This window comes from Lytechinus pictus, chromosome 3, assembly GCF_037042905.1.
Source record: "Lytechinus pictus isolate F3 Inbred chromosome 3, Lp3.0, whole genome shotgun sequence".
Taxonomy (NCBI): domain Eukaryota; kingdom Metazoa; phylum Echinodermata; class Echinoidea; order Temnopleuroida; family Toxopneustidae; genus Lytechinus; species Lytechinus pictus.
The window spans coordinates 15540765-15560853 of NC_087247.1; the positions used below are offsets into that span (position 1 = coordinate 15540765).

At 35.1% G+C, this 20089-nt stretch overlaps 1 protein-coding gene across 4 annotated transcripts in view; it reads left to right on the top strand.

The window, feature by feature from the left end:
* LOC129257742 (uncharacterized) overlaps positions 1 to 19548 on the top strand; it is a 38665-nt gene extending 19117 nt beyond the window's left edge. For 2 of the 4 annotated variants that reach the window (XM_064096499.1, XM_064096500.1), the window contains exons 6-11: positions 2642 to 2848; positions 7142 to 7273; positions 7862 to 7990; positions 13275 to 13385; positions 14258 to 14440; positions 15714 to 19548. In XM_064096499.1, coding sequence (XP_063952569.1) covers positions 2642 to 2848; positions 7142 to 7273; positions 7862 to 7990; positions 13275 to 13385; positions 14258 to 14440; positions 15714 to 16252 — 1301 coding nt within the window. In that variant the 3' untranslated portion in view covers positions 16253 to 19548. The remainder of the gene's footprint in view (positions 1 to 2641; positions 2849 to 7141; positions 7274 to 7861; positions 7991 to 13274; positions 13386 to 14257; positions 14441 to 15713) is intronic. The other 2 variants (XM_064096501.1, XM_064096503.1) reach the window with 1 other exon arrangement.
* Positions 19549 to 20089: the final 541 nt, after the last annotated feature.

The window sequence follows — 20089 nt, forward strand, 5'->3', positions numbered from 1 at the left end:
TATATTTTCAAGATTTAAAACAGATAAACAGTCATTTTTCAATATTTTGATTGAAGAATGAAATATGTACAAACGGGAAAACAGACAAACGGTTCAATTTTCTGTTTTACTGTTTTTACATATTTTAATTTTTACCTTTGAAAAACACAAAATTGAATTGAAATATATGTTTCCTTTATCTGTTTGGCCTTCACGAAACAGAAAATTGAGCGCGCCTTCTTGTTTCCTTTTTCCGTTTGGAAATCAGAAACACAAATTATCAGATGATCTTTGTAGGTTTGTATGGTGGAGTTTATAACGTGGATAAGGTTTACAGTTCACCATGTGTAATATGAAGAAGGGAAGGAAATACAGGCAGAAAGATTGAAATGGAAAGACGAGAAAGGATGAAAAGAGAAAATTAGAAATATTCTTTTCTTGAAAGTGGGTGAAGTCCTGAAGACGGACAGTCAACCTGCCCGAAACGTCGAGTAACCTCTCTTCACTTCAACCTGTTACTACTCAAACCATCGCTACTCAAGCCGTTTTCAGCTCCTCAAGCCGTATTCAGCTCATCTCATCTGGTTTACAGTCCTTTTCAGGACTTCACCCACAAGAAAAGAATACTTCTAATTTCCTCTTTTCATCATTTCTTGTCTTTCCATTTCAATCTTTCTGCCTGTATTTCCTTCCCTTCTTCACATTACACATGGTGAACCGTAAACCTTCTCCACGTTACAAATTATCTGATCGTACCGCCGTCAAGGTAGGTACAATTAGATAATTCCTTTGGCCAAAACGGAATATTGAAGACTGCTGAAGCTTTTGTAAAAGGGGTGGAGCCAGAAATAAGCACCTATGGCTGGCCGGCCATGTGAAACCTTGACGTCAGTTTCGGCTTAGCCCATATGATTGCAGTGTGAGTTGGTCGAGTGGGATAGCCTAGGCTAGGGGCTATAGTTCTTTGCCATGGCGGCATAGCGCACACGTTGGTGCAGTCAGCATGGCGGCTGGACAAGCCTGGATAATCTACCCCGCCCCCCCTTCAAAAAAATGCCGCCAAATCAAAGTTTGCGCGCCAGCGAGTAGTCTCTGTTCAACTTTCCTTCATCCTAGATAAAAGTTTGTAGTTTAGGCATAAACCGATGTATGAAAACGAAGATGCATATAGAGGAGATGCTACATTTTTGCAGAGCCATAGTTTAAAACCAAGGTGGATAGTACATAATTGTTAACATCAAGGTTTGACAAGGCTGGCCAGCCATAGGTGGTTAGTTCTGGCTCGCTCCTTTCGCAAAAGCTCTAGCAATCTTCAATATTTCGTTTGGCCATAGGAAAAGGAATCATCTAATCGTACCTTGACGGTGATATGATCAGATAATTTGTGTTTCTGATTTCGAAAAGGAAATGAGAAGGTGCGCTCAATTCTCTGTTTCGTGAAGGTGAAACATAAGAAGTAAACAAGATTTCAATTCAATTTTCTGTTTAATTAATGCCAAACAGAAGAAGGAAATGAGAGTTTCGATTCAATTTTTTTTTCGTGAACACGAAACAGAAAAAGAAAGAAAAAATTTCAATTCAATTTTTAGTTTTTCAAAGGAAAAACTAAAAATTAAAATATGTAAAAACAGTAAAACAGAAAAATGAACTGTTTTTCTGTTTCCCCCGTTTTAATGATCATTTTTCTCTTTTAATTTTCGAAAATAGAATCAATTTCCACTCAATATTTTGTTTTTGCTTTTTCTGTTTCAAAATCAGAAAATCAAATTATCTAACAGTACCTTGATTATAACATGCTGTAAAGAGATACTGTATCAATGTTTATGATTGATTGGAACTACATGGTTTGCCATAAAATTTAGTTATGCATTTAACCCTGATAACACGGGAGAGGGGGGGGGGTGGGGCCCTCAATATTTTTTTGTGATTAATCCCTAGGCTTGCGACATTGTTTCCTCATTCTTTCTCATGCAACTTTTGAGACCAAAGTTACGACCTTTGAGTATACAATTTGAAATGACATGACAATTTTTAAGTGCTTGCCAGACCCTAATTCATTCAAAAACGCTATTTCATGTAAAAATCCAATTAATTGAGTTTCATCTTGTTTATGATCAAGATCGTGTCCTTGATGATGCCCATTAAAACCAATAACAAACAAGAAGTAAAAAAAGAAACCAAAGACATACACAAATTTAGAAAACTATAAAATACATTTGAAGACAATCTTGATACCATAAGTTTGTCTACAGTGCATTTGATCAGAATCCTTCAAAGAGTCTGTAAACAAAATAAAAATTGAAGTTTTAGGGCTTTAATAAATTTAATTAGAGCAAAGGTTTGATTTTTATGCATAAGTAAACATAATTGATTAGCTGTGAGAATTTGAATGTACACTTTTGTAGATTATGCCATGGATAATGCATGTGCCGATTTTCGTTCAATAGCCAAGATCTTGGGGGCGGGGTTGAATCAATCTGCATTATCCACCCCTCCAGTCTTGTTGATAGGAATCAAAATAACCCAGCTCTTGGAGATGTGACTTCTATTGACTGAGCTTGAATTGAGTTTAGTCATTAATACTACATTACACTAATTATAATCATCATATAAAGCATTTTTGATGTATGAAAACCATCCTGTTTTCTTGATCATCCACCAGACTTCACCAAGAGCAATGCCGACGACACAAGTTCGTTGGCGATCCATGATGGTTTAACCTCAGAGGCCCCTCCCCTCTATGTAGCACCAGTAGCTCCTAGAAACCACCATATCAAATCTACACAGGAATATCTGTACGTGAGATGGAAAGGTCGAACGGCCGTGGAGTCGTCCTTTGAAGCATACTTCACGTTCTTCATTCAAGCAGGTATATACCAGGGCCCCGTCTTACAAAGAGTCGCGATCGATCCGATCAATCGTAACTCTATGGAAATCCACCAGGGTCATAGTTTTTTCTACAGGAAATTTGCACACTGTCCTTTGTAAACAAAGGAGAACACACAAAATTGTCAAGAAATCAATGAATTCATGGATATACATTCATATCTAGAAAAGGTTTTGAGCAAACATGCATTTTGTATGTTGACGTTGCTGGCCGTCCATAGTTACGATTGATCGGATCAATCGCAGCTCTTTGTAAGACGGGGCCCAGATTCACGCTGCTGATCTGTCCATTCATTCTGAACTAAGTTCCGTTTCATATGGGCCATTCCATCAGGCTGGTGCATACAACATTTCATTTCACTAAGATAAACTCAGATGTAGCGTAAGTTGTGGAGTGTCTGGTGATGTAAGGCTCTGACCATCGTAGGTCGTATTTGATTTGAACGTTGTATGGATTTCTTGCAATTCAACTGATTTTGCCCCCTTTGTTTCATTGATGTAACATTTATATACCTATGATTGATGGTGTATACGAACAACCTGTCGATGGGGTACAGTGTATGCCCTCATGTTTCCCTGCAAATCTTTTTTTTTAATTTATGTAGTTATTAAAAGTCATTGCATAACATATAATACACATTATATAAACAAATTTCCAATGTTTGGGAATAAAACAGATCAATGAAAATTAAAATATATACATGTGATTGAAATTACTTGAAGAGAGGGAAAAAATTGATTATAACAATAATAAGAAGGCAGAGTAAACGACATGAAATACACAACAGTATATTAAAAGTGAATAAACCTATGAAACAAGAACCTCGAGAATGAATTGCTTCAAAATCTTATAAGCTTTTGAGGCTCCCAGGGACAGGAGAAAGAGCAAAGACGGTCATACCGAAAGATGGTTGATGGGCCAGGCCAAGGAATGAGACAATCCGCTGCACCCCCCCCCCCCCCCCCACACACACATTCCTCTGCAAATCTTTATAAACCAAGTAATGTCCAATGATGCGTAAACACACCGATTTCAGAGAGGCCATTTTTGGACAGAATTGTTTCCCCATAATGGGGTTAATATTCATAAAAAAATAAATCATCTGTAGCTTTAAGGGGGTTTCAGTTTTTTGTCTAACCTGCATAGCAGACTATAGGCGCCGCTTTTCTGACAGTGGCAGCGGTGTCAACATAAAATCTTAACCGAAGGTTAAGTTTTTGAAATGAAAGCATAACTTAGAAAGTAGGCCTTGGACGAATGTCATTTTTACCATTCAATTATTTCCTGAAAGAACAATCGAATGACTAATAGTAGACCTACTTACTGTAAAAGTGGAAATTTTTGTGGTGTGGAAAGTCAGGATATCGCGGCAAGATTGGCGAGGGCAAATTTAAAAACACGCAAATTTATGAGCATCTATTTTAACACAAGTTTTGAACAGCGATTCAATTGCGTGTATCATTTTGGCAAAGAGACTGCATAATTTGACCTAATTTGAATAGCCGCATTTCAGTATTTAAATTATGATTTTTCTTGAAATATAAGTTTCTTTTGTTGTTTGTTTGGTGAGTGTTTAGATCTGTTTAGTTTTTAAGAAGACATCTTGTCGATCGCCCGGGTTTGTTGATTGATCCTATGCACTTTGAATAGCCCTAATCCCCCCGGTCCTTACCCGGTGCTCAGCCGTCCATACCAGACCTACAGCGCCTCCGTTTTGCCTTCCCCCGATGTCCGCCCTGCAAAGGAAAGTTGCGCTACATTGCTGAATTGTGCCGCTTTAGAGCTAGAATTATGATCAGAAAATAAAATTTTGTTGCTAAAATGTTAATTAAAACCACAGATGGGGAAGAAGGAAGTGACTTTGTTATTATGGAGTGTGCAGCGTGAATTCAGAACCCACGAATATGTTTTGAATCCACCAAGCGCGAAAATAACAGCGTTTACAGTATGACCCCCTAGTGCAGAAATTGTCCGGCAATGCCACATGTTAAAAATTTAGACAGGGTTCAATTACAGAACGTCTAGGGTAAAGACGGGGGTAAAAAGTATTATTGTCTGTTCCTCATAAATGAAAGTAGGCCTTTTGTTCCCCTTCTCTTTGATTTCTATGTCAAAAGAAACTTTATGAAATGAGATTAAAACTAAATGAATCTTTTTTACATCAATGCTTGTATTGTGCATTCCTCCAAGTGCCACACCCCTGCATATGAATGAATCAGTCCAGGTCATCAGCCTACAGTCTTGCAGTCCAAAAATACAAGTAAACAACTCATTCATGAAGTACATGTATTCTTTGAGACAGACATGCAGGTGTGCCTTTAACTTCTTGAAAATTTGTACCTCTTGCCCACACCATGCCCCCACCTTGTGGCACTGCCCATGATGCTACACACTGTACATGGTGTATTTCAAAAAATATTTTGCAAAGTAATTTTCATTTGAAATATCTTTCAAAATTACAAATTTTTATCATTTGAACCTAGTATAACCGGGTCTATTTTGGGAGCCTAGTCGAGAACTTGTGCTTAGGTGACGGTGCGTGTCGGAATGTTTAAGGGGCTGGGAAGCTTCGTTTTGAAACATGAAAGGAAATTCTCCTGCCCGGCTCCGATCCCACCCCTATCTTTCTCTCTCTCTCTCTCACACACACACACACCGAGATGGGAAGGGGTCAATTTGATTCTGAAGCCATGACATGATAATGGGAACGTATGTGGCTTCTTCTTTGTCTCCCCAAAAGTTTCATTGGCTGTCGAAGGTCCAATCACATATCAGCTCAAGTGAGCTACTCGTGTATGTACTTTCTGTTTTAAGCACGCAGACAACATACATTGTGTATCAAGGGCAAGGTCGGATTAAAATTTCCGGAGCTCTTTCATTTTTTACAAATTCCCTCAATAACATCATTTTTAAACCTGTATCAAGTATTTAAAAACATTTATTATCATTGTTATCTTGTCATTTTGTTACTATTACTTGAGTATTCGAGTGATCCCAAGTGTCTAATCGGGATCTGCCGAACATTCGAACAGTGTGAATTTTACTAATCGATTAGCGATCTGTGGCAAGCCATTCAAACCATTCTATCAATCGATGTTTACTCCCAGGCCTATTAGAAAGTATATTGACCTAGTTCATGAGACTTGGACATAAGGTTAATGAAGTATTACTTAACATCCTGCCTGAGTTTCAGGTCACATGACCAAGGTCAAAAGTCATTTAGGGTCAATTAACGTAGACCATGTTGGGGAAATCAACATCAAAATCTTAACCTAAGGTTAAGTTTTTGAAATGTCATCATAACTTCGAAAGTATATGGACCTAGGTGACGAGCGTTGTCAAAATTCAACCCCTCTCCCTACCATTTAGTTCTGGCGGTGTGCCCAGGCCTTAAAGGGGAATCCAGCCTTGGCCATAAAATGTTGTGTTGGGAAGGAGAAAAATAAATTAAACAGAATGGTGAAAGTTTGAAAGAAATCGGACAAGCGATAAGAAAGTTATAGCTGCTTTAAAATTAAGATCACTAATAGTATGTAGATTTCAAATTGGCAACTGGGTAAGTAAATTATGACAAGGGGCAAGGACAACTTTCCCATAGGCCATGTACTTTATTATCAGGGATTTGTGGTTTTCTCCTAAGTACCCATTCCCCTGGGGCAGTAATCTAAATATAACCCAGGTAGTATATTGTTTAATGTCCTCATGAATGAAAAATATAATTTGAAGTAACATTTTTGGGAAAAATGACATTTTAGCCATAATATGTATTGGAGTACATGGAAGAGTAGTCCTTGCCTTACATCACTATGACATCCCATATGCGGCCAATTTGAAGTCTCCATGAGTATAGTGATTACCAATATTTACAACTTTTACAAATTCATAACTTTCTTGTTGCTTGTCCAATATTGTTCAAACTTTCACCTATCAACTTGTCTGATTTTTCTTTTTCTTATGAAAACAAGTTTTTATTTGGGTTGGATTCCCCTTTAAAGTGCAACTCTTGGTCACACCGCACACTTACATCTTTGTGAAACACCCCCCAGATGTACAAAACCAAACGATGTAATCACTAGAAATGGAAATAAACAAAGTGAAATGAAAATCTGTGAATGGGCTACATTTCAGATTTATTTGGTGATGGGTTCATGGAGAAATGTGGGCAAAAAAAAGAGAGATAATTAGCCAAATTATATTCATGATTATTCATGTTGGTAATAATGCCATTAGTGATAATCCATCCTTTGTAACAATGCATTTATGTTTTGATTTGAGGTGGTGGTATGCAGTGTCCTGGGGATTACTTTCCTTGTGATAATGATCATTGTATATCACAAGGGTTAACCTGCAATATGAGAGACAATTGTGGTGACAACTCGGATGAAGAATCTACTACAGTTTGTTTGGGTAAGACCACTTGTCAATCATTTAATGTAATTTCTAATCAACAGACATTAATATCATTAACATATATTCATCATTTCTCATATGATTTAATTGAAGTAAATGTATATTAGACTGACATTTTGATATTTGCTTGCTATCATAGGAAATTGACATGAAAGAATTATTTGTTTTCGTTAGTCGTGATCATTATGTCTGTTGCCTTCTCATTGATATATTTGTCTGAAGGATGTTAATTTACAACTACACTGCACATGAATCTACCAGCAGGAAGGATGCAGAATGTAGTTTATAGGTACTAAATAGTGATTGACCAAGACACCATCATGTGACTGCTTTGGATTGTTTTATTGACCAGTATAATGTTACCTTGGTTTGTTAAATTGACAAACAATATCACCCAGGTTGTCCATTGTGTTTGACCGATGAGTATCAAGCAGTAAGAGCTCAACTTGTCGGTGGCATGTTGGTGATTGCACGCAACTGCATGCTCATTCATTCAGAATGGTCACTTTCTGTACCATACGTGCCAATGTAGATACTGCATGCTTAGTTTTATTTTATTTTCATTTTTTATTTGTCCATGCCAAGCCACAAAGCCGCCCCCTCCTTGTCGACCTTCACCGTGCCTTCATGGAGGCACTTGTTTAAAGTTTGGCACTGGCTTTGTATGCCTTTGCTCTACGAGGTACGGCGGTGACCTCTGTGAAATTGATAAGAGTAAGTCTTACAATGATGATTGGCTGAATCTACATCTTGGTCCCGGTGTCACTAATTTGATTGCTCACAAAATGGTGCAGTGTTGACGTTGATTAACTCACATTCACGATGGATGTTTCATTGCTTTGATGTGTTGTTTGTGCACAAAAAAATGCATCCTGCTTTTGTTTAGCACTTTCTGCCTTTATTTTTAGTTTTCTTTATAATGCCTCAAACAGTAATGTAGGCAATATTTTAAAGTCCAGTTTAACTTTAACCATGCCCCAATTCTATGGTTTAACAAGTGGTAGTCAAATGCATTGTAAATCTGATCACCTTAGCTATTCAAAATGTACATGTAAGTATTTGGAAGTACAACGCTTGGTAAAAGGAAATAAAAAGGCTGTCGTTGAAAGTATAGTATGAAAGAATTGTGATCATTTTCTATAAATATAAATTAAAATTAGAATTCTGTACAAATAGATTAGTGTAGATGTAATCAAAATTTTGTGATTTTTGCCACCCTTTAAAATATAGTGGTTTAGACCAAGTTTAGATTACATGCTTTTGAAGAATACTCATTAGTAGTATCATTATTATAATAATAGATGGGATTTGTAATGTGCCAAATCCACTCGGCAGAGTGCCCAAGGTGCAGTGAAAGAAAGAGAAAAGTACAAACATATTAATAATAGATTCAGGAACAATTAAGAGTAGGAAGCATTGAACAGACACGTCTTAAGGTAACATTTTAATGTGTCAATGGAAGTGCATTCATGGTTAACCAGGGAATGATCATTCCAGTGAACTGGGCCAATGTGAGCAAAAGCCTGTGCCCCCCCATGTCTTAACAGACTTGGGAACAACTAGGGAACCAGAGTTGGTGTCTTTAGATACAGAAAACAAGAAGGCATTTTGCATGGAAGATATTAATAAGGGACAGGTTCTTGTACTCCACTGTATAATATAGATTTTGGATCAGTGCATGCATCTATGCTTTCAATCAAACCTTCACCAGTATTTTTCTCTTAGTTTTATGCTCATATTAAACCCAATTCATTATCAGGGTGAACTTGCCCTTTAATGAATGAGAATAAGATGTCTGTTCGTAACCTGTTTCTATGTAACATGTAGTGATGATTCGAAAAATAAATATTGTTGAATCACACATGTACAATTTGTTTGATAATTAATAGATCTTTTTGCCGTGGTGATAATGATCTAGACATATATATTCTTTGTGTAATTCATATTATTTAAAATGATTACAACAGTAGGATAAAAAACAATGATATTGTGCTTATTTACAATTTCCCCCATCAAATGATACAATAAATAGTGTATGTATGCATACTGTAAAAAGGCTTACTCACTGGTCACTGATATATTGACTATATTTTATTGACAGTAAATTTTGTCAACTTATTGTCAATAGATGAGGATTTGCATTATATTTGTCTTATTTTGTATGATTTTAACACTTTATGTGTCTCCTTGATTTTATATAGCGTTTATAATCCTTCCTTTACTGAGCCTATCAGAGCTTTAATTAAAAATGCATTGTCTTTGTGTTGATGCTAAATCTCTCCTCAGCCAGCCCTCACAAAATCTCTCTCTCTGTCTGTCTGTGGCTGTGTCTCTGTGTGTGCGTCTCTCTCTCTCTTTGAAAAATTCCATTCTTTAAAAATTTTTTTTTAATCAATTCATTAAATGAATTTATTTTTTTATTCTTAATGTTTTAATTTATTCATTCATTATTTGCATTTATTTGTTTATTTATTTGTTTATTTATTTATCCATCCATCCATTTACTAATTTTTATTTTGCTCTTTTTAAGGGTTGGGGTGTTAAAAATTTCTTTCTTGAAATAAGTAGATCTAAATTTGCTCTGTAAACCTTTATTCTACTTTATGACCCTCGCAATACATGTACTATTTTTTTCCTTCATTTATTCTTATTTTCTGGCTTGTTCTATAAATAGCCCTGCATGAAGCAGCACAAAATATGAAACAAAATGACGTATAATATCCTGCTACATGTTTATGCTTTGTAATTGTCAATGCAGTATCCTTTCCATTAGCAGTAGCTATCATATTAGTTATCAGAACCATTTACTGATCAGCTCTCTCGTTGCATATTGTGGAGGTATTTATTTGCTATATTATCATGATTCTACATAAAAGGTCGGGTAGGAGAGGTAAGCTTTGCTGTAAATCATTTTCTCCCTTGTTTTTGTCGCCATTTCCATGAACCCTTTAATTTTTATTTTAATTATCATTTTTTTAATTTGACATATTTATTTATCTGTCTGTCTCTCTAGATCTAGATCTATGTACTTCCTGATTTGTGTATTATAGTCATTACCAAACTAAGGTTCCAATACATTCTCATTCTTCAGACTACAACCTGTACTTTGTGCTATAAGAACTGTATTATCATTATCATTATTATTATTACTGAACTGACTAACCTACTTCCCCCCTCTCTCTCTCTCTCTCTCTCTCTCTGTCAGTGCTTTCTCATCTCTCTTCTTTAATGAGGGGACTTAGGCATAGTATACTTATTTTACATTTGATTTTGATGAAGTTTTCAATTAAAAAAGGTACTCCAGGCTGAAAAAAACCAGGCTGAAAAAAATATTTCGATGGGATATCTTATTTAGATATCGTTTTCAAGCTCCTACAGCTTATGATGATCCTCACATGTATGTATTCTATGAATGATTATTCCAATGACAAATGTTATGTAACATTGACATTGATGTATACATGTATATATGAATAAAATCAATCTAGGTAGAGAAAAATTCAACTAACTCGCAAATCACTGAAAATTTATCAAATCTGATAAGCAATTTTGTTTGAAAACGTATGTCATCATCATGACTAGAAATGGACTGATGATGTCATGCCCCTACTATCCTTTGTCTTATTAAATTATTACATGAAATCATAATCATATCATCGTTTTTCATATGTGCATGTAAAACATGTCTATTGTGCAACAAAATTAGTTTTACTTAGCAATTATGACCTCACATATTGATTTAAAAAAAATACGAAGTAAAAAGTGAGGGCATGTCATCAGCTTGCTCATGGCATTCATAAGTACTTGCATAGAATTATTTCACTGAACTAATTAAAAAAATAAAAATCGTCATAATTTTTTTTGTGTGTATTTAATTTTGATCACATTTTCAATGTTTTGTTTTGCCTACTTTTGTCTGTCTATTCAAATAAATCCTGGAGTACCTTTAAATTTTATATGATCTTGTTTTCCTCCAAGTCTTTTGCTGTTAGTGGCGACATAGCATTTTTATAGAAACGTATACACAAATATAGTGGTCTATGAATGCTACATATTTTGGGAATTAGATCATTCCCCTAAAATGATGATGATGTATGGAAAACTGAAGAATATACCAGATTGCACTCAAAATAAATCTTTCTTTATTAAAGATTTTATAAAAAATGATAGTGCACATTTTATCTGTGCTATCATTTGAAATGAATAATCATTTCCTCCTTTACCTATGTACAGGAAAATCCTGTTTTTTTTTTTTATTGTGGGTTGCAGGCTATGTTGTTTCAGATCTTTGCACATGTCTGAACTGCTGAACATATGTGTGCCTTATGATAGCATTGGATTTGTATTATTATCTGAAAAAAATAATTATTTTCTGGCAATTTCTCAGTCATACTTCCTTCCTGGCCTGTCAATAATTCAGTATTTAAAGGGATAGGAGTGAGCATTGGGGAAAATTTTCATTTTCATATTTTTGTGGAAATTTTTCTTCTTTAAAATTTCCTCCAATTTCATTCTGCGTTAGTTTTTCAAATACATTCAATAAGCATTGGATTGGCCTTTTTGGTAAAGGGAGGTGCTGAAAAGTGAAAAATTGAATGTCCTTTTTATGGAAAACTGTTCAAGCTCTTGAATTTATGACCTCTGTTAAAACTTATCTTTACCCTTGTAGTGAAGATAACTACATACCGGTAATGGTTACTGGGGTATTCTTGGTAGCAAACAATAACACTGCATTTTTCTCATTTCATTTCCTTGTCTAATATGCAAGTAACCTCCCGAAAGAAAATTGTTTATTTTAATATTACTAATCATATCCTTGATATTGTCACTCTAGGTAATTCTCCTTATTTTCACTAACATTGGTTTGTGATTTCCTAAATATTTTGTATTGGTTATTCATATAAGATTTCAAGAATGTTGTATCACAGATTTTCACTGTTACAGTGCTTTTTTGGAGTTTAATTTGTGTTCAAGCATACTTTGCTTGCTATGAAAATGTTTCCGTTAATGAATATTTGCTTCTGGTTTTGTTCTTTATTTCGCCTGCACCTACATGTACATCTGCATGTAACATGTAACACAAAAATGACATTTTATGGTATGATTGAATGTTAGTTATTCTGATTGTACACATTGGATAAATGGAATCAATTGTTGAAATACATGATACAAGTCCCGTGGTCAGTTGCAATGCCGTATGTGTGTGTTATTCTCTACCTAATGCAATACAACTATCTCTATTGAGGTTTTTTTTTCTCTACTTCATTTTGATACCCAAGGAGATGGCTCATTAGCTTTTCTTTTGTTGTTTGTTACCTTTCATTTACTATATCTCTAGATTAACACATGATTATTTTCTCTGTTTTTTCACAAAGTGTTTCTGCGATGCAGAAAGAATTTATTTATTTGTCTTGTAAACAAGAAGTTACTTCCTTCTTTTTATTCAGTGATTCTAACCCCAAACACCTTTAGTAGGAGATTCTCCCACAGAGAGGCCGTTCTCATTACGCTTTCTAAAACTAGTTTACTGGAAACCGATTCAGGAAACCACTTTGGAAGATCGCTTTGCTAGTGTTCCCACTTGATCACACGAAAGTGGTTTTCAAAATCACTTCACGTAAAGCGCTCTTGTTGCTATGGAAACGCTCTCAGTGGGGTGACACGTTTCGCGCGAAATTCGAAACCGCATTCTACACCTGTCGTGTGGAGTAGGGCGCTCAAAATGTGCGAAGATAGCTTCCCGAAGAACGGTTGTGTCCTCACTTAAAACCAGTTTAACGAGGCAAAGCGATCTTGAAAACTACATCAGGAGGTGGTTTTCCAAACTGGTTTGGAAGATCGCTTCCAAGACCGCTTCGACCGTTCTCACTACGCGTTAAACTAGTTTCCACTAAACTAGTTTTAGGAATGTAGTGAGAACAGCCTCTCTCTTAACTTACAAACAGCTTTATGACACCCACCCACCTGGTATCTCTTTGGGCTCTTATCTTTTCTACAGGTCGTACTACTACTTCACCTTCCTGTTCTCCGATGTGTATTAACAGTGGTATATGTATCAATGGTGCCTGTGTGTGCCCTGCTGATTTCTATGGAGAGCTCTGTCAGTTCCGTATGTTCTTTTTCTTTCTCTCAATAATAGTAATCACTCTTTACTAATCTCACAGATGTAGGGTAATTCGGAGTGTGATGTTCACCTGATTTTGTTCATTCTTTCAGTGTATATTTATTGTCATGTTAGAGTAAGAGCCCGGGGGGCCAGTCAAATATATTGCTGTACACAAATGTGACCCAAAAAACGCTTTTAAAGGTGTTTTTTCCAGTTTTGGACGCCGGCCGCGCGTGCACTCATTAAGGGTATCAAAAACAACGATTTAAAAAAAAAGGGTGGTTTTGAAAGACTTGTCAATGGTCAATCGCGGGGTCAAACGTATATAGGGTTTTTTTTTTCCAAAGCTTTTTTTTTAAAGACTAGCCAAACGTGTTTAGGGTATGTTTTTTCCCCCCGGGGCTTTTTCCTCCTCGTTTCTGAAAGTGTCCGGGTTCTTCTTCCCTATTGTGTTATTTAACCCTGTACTGCACTTGGGGCATGCAATACCCATGAATATAGTTTCGTCTATTTAAGCTAAACAAGACAAAAACTTGTTTAGGGGTCATATTCTGGTGACAACTTGTTTAGGAGCCAAAATGTGTAAATGAAGCCTGCCAAAAACTTGTTAAGGGGGTTATTTGCACACTCGTTTAGGGGATGTTTGGAAATAATTTGGTCATGCATGTGTACATTCAATTAATTTTGCTTGTTTTGGGTATTAGCCTGAAGAGAACTTTGTTGTTTATGGGGTATTTACTGATGCAGTGTGACTAATTATGGGTATCTGTACATGCATCAAAGCTCAACAATGTTGACCCAAGTTCACCCAAAACAGGTAAAATTTCTGTTGTGTCAAAGTTCAGTGAACAATTTCTTTTCCTCAATGCATTCAGGTAATGGATCCAATTCAGATTTCACTGACTTACAGCATACATCCATCATGATTGGTGCGTTTGTTGGTGCTGTGTGTCTTCTCTCTGTCTGCTGGCTTATCGCCATGGCAAGGAAACGATACCAGGATGAACCCGCCCCTGGCACTGGTCGACATCAACGTATCGTCAGTGTTCATACATTAGGTATAGTTTTCTCTTTAACAGTAGGACCATTTTATTTAAAGGGATTGAGTAATTTTGTGGAGGTTTACAAAAATCTGAGCTGTGTGGTTCCCCATGCTGTCAGTGCATTCGATAATGTTTCAAAAGGAAACCCTGTTATTTCATAGCATTATTACTTGCTTTACAATATTAAAAGGAAAAACTGATTATTTTCCCACAATAACCTACAGTCTTTACTTATGCATCTGTATGTACTACAGTCATCATTATCACAGCAATTAAAGGGACAAGTCCACCCCAATAAAAGATAATCCAACAAACATAACACTGAAAATTTCATCGAAATCGGATGTAAATTAAGAAAGTTATGACATTTTAAAATTTTGCTTAATTTCACTGAAACAATTAAATTCACTTCCTGGTCAGTATGCAAATGAGGGAACTGATGACATCACTCACTCACCATTTCTTTTGTATTTTATTATATGAAATATTTTTTAATTTTCTCATTGGACCTGTGAAACAAAGTTTTATTCCTCCCTGAACGTGTGGTATTACCATTATTTTAATATTTTATGGTTCAGTTGAGTTGGTCCTTATTGTAAAATCTGCAAAAATATAATTATTATATAATTCAAACAATAAAAAACAAAAGAAATAGTGAGTGAGATCATCGACTCTGTCATGTGCATGTCACTGAGTTGTGGATATAATTGTTTTGTGAAAAATAAGCGAACCTTTAAATTGTCGTAACTTTCTTAGTTAACTTCCGATTTTGATGAAATTTTCAGTGTTATGCTTGTTTGATTTTTCTATATTGATTAAAATCAATATTTTTCTGGGGTGGTCTTGACCTTTAAGCAAAGGAAATCTGTGGCTGTGTGTGTATTTGAATTTGGGCATTTTAAATCTCATCAACTAAATCTCGGAGTATGGCACTGATAAACAATGACCTCTAGGCAAATAATTTTGACCCTGACCATTAGAAGCAGTCATTATTATATAACCGGACCCAATGACCTCACTGCTTGGAGTTTTTTTAAATTTCATAATGGCCCTCTATCAGCCAATTACAGAGGCACTGTAATACAATACAAATCCCATAATGCAGGTGAGACTGACAATGGCATTCCACTTGTTTTATCTATCAATCCAAACATTCCATGTAATGAAATACCAATCATCTCTCTACTTTTGGTGTAAAATAAATGATATTGTATTGCAATTATTCTTGTTACCATTCCAAGAAATATTAATAGCAATCGAAATAATAATGTTATTTTTTCCTTGGCAGAAGAAGCAGGCTTACGGCGGAACACAACTATAACAGACAACCAGGATATCCCTCCAGAGTACAGTATCGCCTGTCGTCGCGACAGTCGACGTGGTAGTCGCCAAGGTTCATTTGCAAAGCGTTACCGGCCATCCATAGATTCAATGGGGCCTTTGTCACCACCGCCTGCTTATGAAGTTGTTGCCGGTGAAGTCGGTTTGGAGAATTATGACGGCATTGCATTCAGAATACCAGAGGTTGAGGAGAGAAACCTACCAGATGTGGTCAACAGAGAACTGATGTCAGCAACACCAGCACAACCTCCACCACCAGCTCAGCAACAAACGGTCTACCATGAAACAGAGATACATGATGAGCCACAGCAATCTGCAACGCAGTCATCGCCAACACCACCATCATCAACAACACCACCACCATCAACATCGTCGCCACTGTCAACAACGCCGCCAGCATCAACACCACCACCATCAACAACGCCACCACCATCATCACCCACAGCAACAACAGCAAAAGCAGTTCCTCAGGACACACTTGTATGACCAAAACACTGCCCTCTATTGTTAATAAACTGTATAATCTTTGCTTCAGAGATTGTTGTATGTCATATTTTAGGTTCAGACAACAAGCTTGAAGAAGTTGAGAGACATTGGTCATCTGGTTATACATTTCTTTATGTGCCTTTGTATATCAGGTATTTCTTATGCACATACATACATAAATCTCGTACTTTAATGTAATTTATCAGAACATTTGCAGACCTTTGATTGAATACGTATCATTTTTATGGTAGGACCCTTTCACTCATACAATACATTCAGTATGAAAATAGTACTGAAAAATAAATGAGTTTCTGTATTTTGCCTTTTATTTTTCTCTTCATAACCCTTTTTTTTTTTTCTGCAGTAACTTGTATTTTGATATAACATTGTACCTCTGAATTTCATTATTTCTTTATTTTTATAAATGTACCAGAATAAGAAAAATTCACATGAATCATTATGCAATGGCATTGTTTACAAGCTTGTGATCTAATGATATGTTAGTTAGAACATAGACCTCTAGTAGGTCCATGGTTCGAATAAGAAAAAATATGACACACAGAGAGTACCGAAAAGTTTATTGAGGCACTTCATATAGATCATTATATCTTTGTAGATAATGAATACAGCAATATAATGAAGCAAAGGAATATGTTCCTTTAGTACATTGCATTTTTAAAATCTGACCTTTCTTTTTAGATAATCTTATTTCATATTTTACATGTACATGTGTGTAGGTTTAATGATTTCATACCAATCCAATACCAATGGAGAATAATTGTGATATTTCATTAACCATGGCTTGAGTCACTTTACATGTGTTAATGTTGAGGATATCTTGTTTTCATTAAAAGGAAAAAAAAAACTTCATTATTCATACATTTATTATTCAACAATTCTTAAACGTTTTAATTCATATGCCTCTCCAGTTGTACTTAAGGGAAAATATGGCTTTCTACTTTGATGATATATATTTACATGTAAGAGTATTATCACAGGGAATAGGCTACTGGTACATATATTTCAAAATTTGAGTTTCTACGTAAAAATTGACAAAACAAGTCGTAACATGATTGAAACACATTGTCTTTTTTAATTGGATTTCACTCATGAAATAATAAAATAAACATTAACTGAACTGCTGGACAATCAAATTGTGGTCATAGTTTAACACCATTTTCAGGTTAGAATATTTATTTGTCTTTATCGTCATGCAAAGTTGTCTATGTTTTGAAGAGTATTTTATGATAAATGAATTTAGATTTGATACACGGTTTGCCTTTGCTTTAAGGGAATGCTATTATGGTATTGTGTCTTATCTCTTTTATATTATCATCATCATAATCATCATCATCATCACATCATCATCATCTTTATCATCATCACATCATCATCACCATCATCATCATCACCATCATCATCATCATCACATCATCATCATCATCATCACATCATCATCATCATCACCATCACATCATCATCATCACCATCATCATCATCACCATTGTCATCATCATCATCATCCTCTATGAATGCTCTGATATATCTCATTATCCTGACTAAGTTAGAGTAAAATATGACCCTTTTCATTGTACTCTTATCATGTCATCTTTCTGTTAAAATAAAAAATATCACCTGTAGGTGATATCCCCCAAACAAGGTAAAAAAAAAAAAGGTGTCTTATTTTGTATATTTAAAAAGGTTTACGGGTACTATCAGAAGATCTTTTAATCATTTAATTCAATTTTAATAATGTGAATATGATAATTGAGAGATGCAAGGAAATAATTTGTAGATTTAAATTGGATAAATGAACAGTATTTTCAAATGATGTAGACATCACGAGGCCTGCATTGGCCTAGAGAACAATTATGAGGCCTTGTGTTTGTACTTTGTCCCTCTGCTTTGGCCGTAGGTCCCATTGCTTTGGCCTAATGGGATAGGTGAGTGGATGCTTCAGAAATAAGGTAACAGTGAGTCAATGGAACCTGCATCTGGAGTACTTTTTTCCGTATGTGGCGTTGCCCTATTAGTTTATTGTCTTTTACTCTTTTCCTAGCGCATTTGGATTTAACATCTTTTTCTTATTAAACGAAATACTCATATTATGCTACGCAGAAAATAACAGCAACGATTTTCAGAATACCTATACACATTGTAACCAAATACTTTGTAGTCTGTTCACCAACTATTTCACCCGTTCTCCATTTCTTGTTCTACAAGTGGTTCTTTCTTTTTGACATATTCACCTTTTTATGGTTTATTCTTTACTTTGGATCATTGCAACCCCCCCCCCCCTGTCTATGACATTTTAATTTGAAACTTTTGCATAAACATTATGATAAACCTCTACACTGTTAATCCCTTTTAATGTTATTGGGGGTCATACAAAAAGAGTAGCAATCATACGTATCTTGATTATCCATCGATCAGAAGCGTGAATCTCAGACGTGCACATGATTTTAGAGTTGTGCGTCAACAAAACTATTGTTGCAATAGGCTTCATGTTATCTGTAGATACATCTCTGTCCACAAAATGGAAAATACAGGTGTACATATGATGTTATAGTTATCACCCAAAATGTGTTATATCACATTCATGTGAATAGCATTTTGTAGTGTGTGCATGCTAGCGTGCAAGCTTTGCTTGTTCATCACAGAATTCTTATGCTTATGTTCTTACTGCATTGATATCGACATAATCTATATTGCACTCTCTTTCTGTATAGCATCTGTTGAAAGGCGCACAATTATTATTATTGTAATTCCAGCTTTAAGGTAATGATGCTGACATTTAATGTTAATTATTCCTACATTAGTATTTGATATATATGTATGTTTGATTTCTTCCTTTGTTGTATTTGATTTTTTCATATTTTGACTCGTATTATGTTCAATGACTGGTGCATTGTTTCAATCAGTAACAATATATTTTTCCTTCTTGATATGAAAGTGTTTTACTGCTTTTTATTTTTTACAAGAAAAAATAGAAAAATAATTGAATATCATCTTCTGATCTATTTTTGTATGCCTACTGCATGAAATATGAATATTAAAATTGAAGTCTCTACTAGCACATTCTTTGTAGATTACAGCATGAATTGTAGTTGATGTAGACATAAGGATTGGGTATATTTGTTTTATTCCTATATAATGAGCAGTGCTGCCTAATGTTCTTTTTAATATATATTTGTATCCATATATGCAGTACTGCAGGTCATTAGAAAAGAGATCTATTTTTTGCTAAAAATTATAGAAATGTATGAACCAAAAATGTAATAAATGTTTTGTACATCAGTATAGAATTCAACATCATTTACTTGGTATTATTGTGATCTCTGCACATTGTGATTTGACAAGAAATTTGGGTTGGCTACATTGTGTACATGTAATTTTTCTTCAAATTTTAGAAAAATGTATATGTTAAAGGAGGAGTATTAATATCTAATAGGTAATATGAAACTGAATTTCAGAATTTAATCATGTTTTTAGGTGAAATAGATTTTTTTTTTAAATCCAAAGATAAATAAATACTGCAAGATTGTGGCCGGTTTGTACAGAGATTTTCAAATAGGAGATTACCTTGTATGTCACGTTGGATTCTTACTAGATTGATATTAATTTACGTGTGCATCAACAGATATTTGTATTTGTAATCTATTTATATAAATCATGTAAACACAATTTATGCTGATCTGTATTTATTTGCATCAAATAGATATATGAATTTGCATGATAAATGCACAAATTATTACCATGAATCTAAAAAACATCGGAGGACAGGAATATTTATTTTCAAAAAAGTGATTTGTGATTATTGACTTCCGTGTATGAAAT